The sequence below is a fragment of the Cebus imitator genome, unplaced genomic scaffold (genome assembly GCF_001604975.1).
Source record: "Cebus imitator isolate Cc_AM_T3 unplaced genomic scaffold, Cebus_imitator-1.0 Scaffold15, whole genome shotgun sequence".
Classification (NCBI taxonomy): Eukaryota; Metazoa; Chordata; class Mammalia; order Primates; family Cebidae; genus Cebus; species Cebus imitator.
In genome coordinates, this window is record NW_016107330.1 from 7332996 (window position 1) to 7336425 (window position 3430).

The 3430-nt window shown below is 51.8% G+C and overlaps 1 protein-coding gene across 1 annotated transcript in view; it reads right to left on the bottom strand.

Annotated features, from left to right (window-relative positions):
- The window catches only part of PADI2 (peptidyl arginine deiminase 2), a 55012-nt gene that overhangs the window by 13096 nt on the left and 38486 nt on the right, over positions 1 to 3430 (bottom strand). Inside the window, exon 10 of the mRNA XM_017505563.2 lies at positions 2237 to 2344. Coding sequence (XP_017361052.1) covers positions 2237 to 2344 — 108 coding nt within the window. The remainder of the gene's footprint in view (positions 1 to 2236; positions 2345 to 3430) is intronic.

A 3430-nucleotide genomic window follows, 5' to 3' on the forward strand; every position in this document is an offset into this window, starting at 1 on the left:
CAGCAGAAGCCATAGGAGCCCCTGCATGTGTCTGCCAACTCTTGGACTTCTCCCTGTGCTAGGAGAATGGCATTTCCCAGACTGGGGCTGCTCCGGCAGCTTGAGTGCTGGAGTGAGGAAGGCATAAGGAAGCAGAGCGGCAGCCCACCATGCAGCAATCAACATGGAAGGCCAGCAAGAAACAGGCCTTTGCTGTTGTCCGTCATGGAGATTTTGGCTCGTTTGTTACTGCGGCCTTACCTGGTGAAGCTGACCAATACATGCATAAATGGCAGCTATGAAGATACATGCCCTCTCAATCCACTCTCAACCTGCCAGGCTTGCCACTGAGCCCAGAGGAAGCCTCAGAACCCTTCTTCACTCAGAGCTCCAAAAAAACTGGAATTAGCGCACAAGATATAACCCCATCGGCCCCTGAATTTGAAGATTCCTTTCATGGCTTTTGGGGAACAAATGCAGGGGACTTGTTTGGGAGCTAGCATGAGGGTTGGATTGAAGCTTGCCTGACAAAATCCAGTGGAGTGGGAGGATGTGGCTTATTCTGGCTCAGCTGAAAGGCTCAAGGGACAGCTGAGCCCATGGGGTGGATGGCAGTAGCTTAGCGCTTTCTTACCTAGGGGCCCCAGCTGGCAACGTGGGAGCTTGCTGAGGCTGGGGTGCTGGGGCTCGGCAGCCTCGTACAGGCATGCAGTACAAAGCCAGGCCTGGCCTGGGCCTCAAGGAACCATGTGGCCTGGGGCCTTGGAACCAGGCCAGCCTGGAATACTGAAGGCAGGTGCTGACCTGGAAAGGCCTTGCTTCTCATGCCTGCGGCAACTGCTGCTGGTGGTGGATTTGACTCTACTCATCATGGCGTTAGGGAAAGCGCACTGAAGACAGGGCCAGGGAATGACAGCCACAACAACAGCTAATAATGGTAATTATATCAGCCATGGCGCTGATGCCTTATATAACGCCTTCAATCTTCACAACATTCTGTGAGACCGATACCATTTCTATCCCCATTTTACAGGTGAGGAAACTGAAGCTCGTGGAAGGTAATTGCTTGCCCAAGGTCGCATGGCTGGTAAGAGGTGCAATCAGGACTGGCCCACCTGACGTTCCAAAGCCCTGCACTGACACCACTGGCTGTGGTATCTCCTTGTGAACCGGGCACTGGGCAAGGAATGTGGGGCAGAACCTGGCACAGGGTCTGTGTGAACCTGGCACAGGGTCTGCTCTGGGCAGCCCTGGTGTCTAACAGGGACACTGTCCTGCGTGTGACCTTGGGAAAAGTCCCCTGACCTACTCCAGTCTCTTGTTTCATGCCCTGTTCAAACCTCCTCCAGCCTGTTCAGGGCAGAAGACTGAAGACAAAAGAAAGATTGATTTCCTTTCTGCCCTCACACACTAGGTTGTTGAGGGCCTAAAAGGGATGTGAGAATGGCTTCCAGAATTGGAGGAGTCAGATGGCTTAAACAACAAACTAACGCTGCTGTGTTTGGGCGCAGCGGCTCACGCCTGTAATCCCAGCACTCTGGGAGGCCGAGACGGGTGGATCGCCTGAGGTCAGGAGTTGGAGACCAGCCTGTCCAACATGGTGAAACCCTGTCTCTACTAAAATACAAAAATTAGCTGGGAGTGGTGGAGGGTGCCTGTAATCCCAGCTACTTGGGAGGCTGACACAAGAGAATCGCTTGAACTTGGGAGATGGAGGTTGCAGTGAGCCAGGATCACGCCACTGCACTGCAGCCTGGGCGACAGAGGAAGATTCCATCTCAGAAAAAAAAACAAAAACAAAAACAAAACAAAAAACCAAACATGCACACACACACACACACACACACACCCTGAAAACCATAGCCTCAAGGTCCTGATGAACTTGGAAGTTGAAACCATGATTTTTGACAATTGCATAACTATGTTTTTCCCTCTTTGAAACTTACTTAACTCACTTTGCTGCAATTTGGAGGGGAAGGGCAGCAGCAGGGGCCAGAGCCTCTGGAACTAGGTCTAACATTTCCCTTAGTTCCCATTTCCCACTAGAAAACTCTCCACGTTTTTGGAAAAACATCAGTTATCAGAGCAGGAAAGGACCTCACAGGCAGCTATCCCAAATGATCCATTTCGCAGAGGAGAAACAGAGGCTCCGGGCAGCAGGCAAATGTGTGAAGGTGGCCCAGGGTATCCTAACCACTCTGTCTTGTGAGAGTCACCAGGATCATCCTCCACCCCCAAGTGGCCCTCAGCATCTTACCAGGAGCTGCTTCACAGGGAAGTCCTTCAGGTTTCCATCTCGGGGGGAGTCCAGCACCACAGGGAAGCCTTTGTGGGGGGCCTCGATATAGCCAAACTCAATTTCATCCTGCAGGGACACCAAGGAGAGCTGTTAGACAAGCCCAAGGGACAATTTGTGCACATGGGCAGAAAACTCGAGAAACACAAGAGCACAAAGGAGAAGAATGGCTATATCGTTCCCATCCCCTGGTGCCCCATCCTCCTTCCCTCTCACTGATGATGGCAGCATAACTGTCCACAAGCAGGCTTTGCACAGCATAAGCAGGTTCCTTACCGACAACAACCCCGTTTTCTTTTTTTTTGAGACGGAGTTTCGCTCTCGTTGCCTAGGTTGGAATGTAATGGCTCAATCTTGGCTCACCGAAACCTCTGCCTCCTGGGTTCAAGCGATTCTCCTGCCTCAGCCTCCGGAGTAGCTGGGATTACAGGCATGCGCCACCACGCCTGGCTAATTTTGTATTTTTAGTAGAGACAGGGTTTCTCCATGTTGGTCAAAATGGTCCCGAATCCCCGATCTCAGGTGATCCACCTGCCTCAGCCTCCCAAACTGCTGGGATTACAGGCATGCGCCACCACGCCTGGCTAATTTTGTATTTTTAGTAGAGACAGGGTTTCTCCATGTTGGTCAAAATGGTCCTGAATCCCCGATCTCAGGTGATCCACCTGCCTCAGCCTCCCAAACTGCTGGGATTACAGGCATGAGCCACGGTGCCCAGCCCCATTTTTTTTGTTTTGAAACACAGTCTCCCTCTCTTGTCCAGGCTGAAGTGCAGTGCTGTGATTATGACCCACTGCAGCCTCAAACTCCTGGGCTTAAGCGATCCTCCTACTTCAGTCTTTGAGTAGCCAGGACGACAGCTATGCACTACCATGCCAGGCTAATTTTAAAATTTGTTGTAGAGAAAGGGTCTTGCTATGTTACCCGAGCTTGTCTTGAATTCTTGGCCTCAGGAAATCCTCCCACCTCAGCCTCCCAAAGTGCTGCGATTACAGGCATGAGCCACCATGCCTGACCTAGACCTCATTTTAAAAAACAATAGCCAGCCGGGCGCAGTGGCTCAAGCCTGTAATCCCAGCACTTTGGGAGGCCGAGGTGGGTGGATCACGAGGTCAAGAGATCGAGACCATCCTGGTCAACATGGTGAAACCTCGT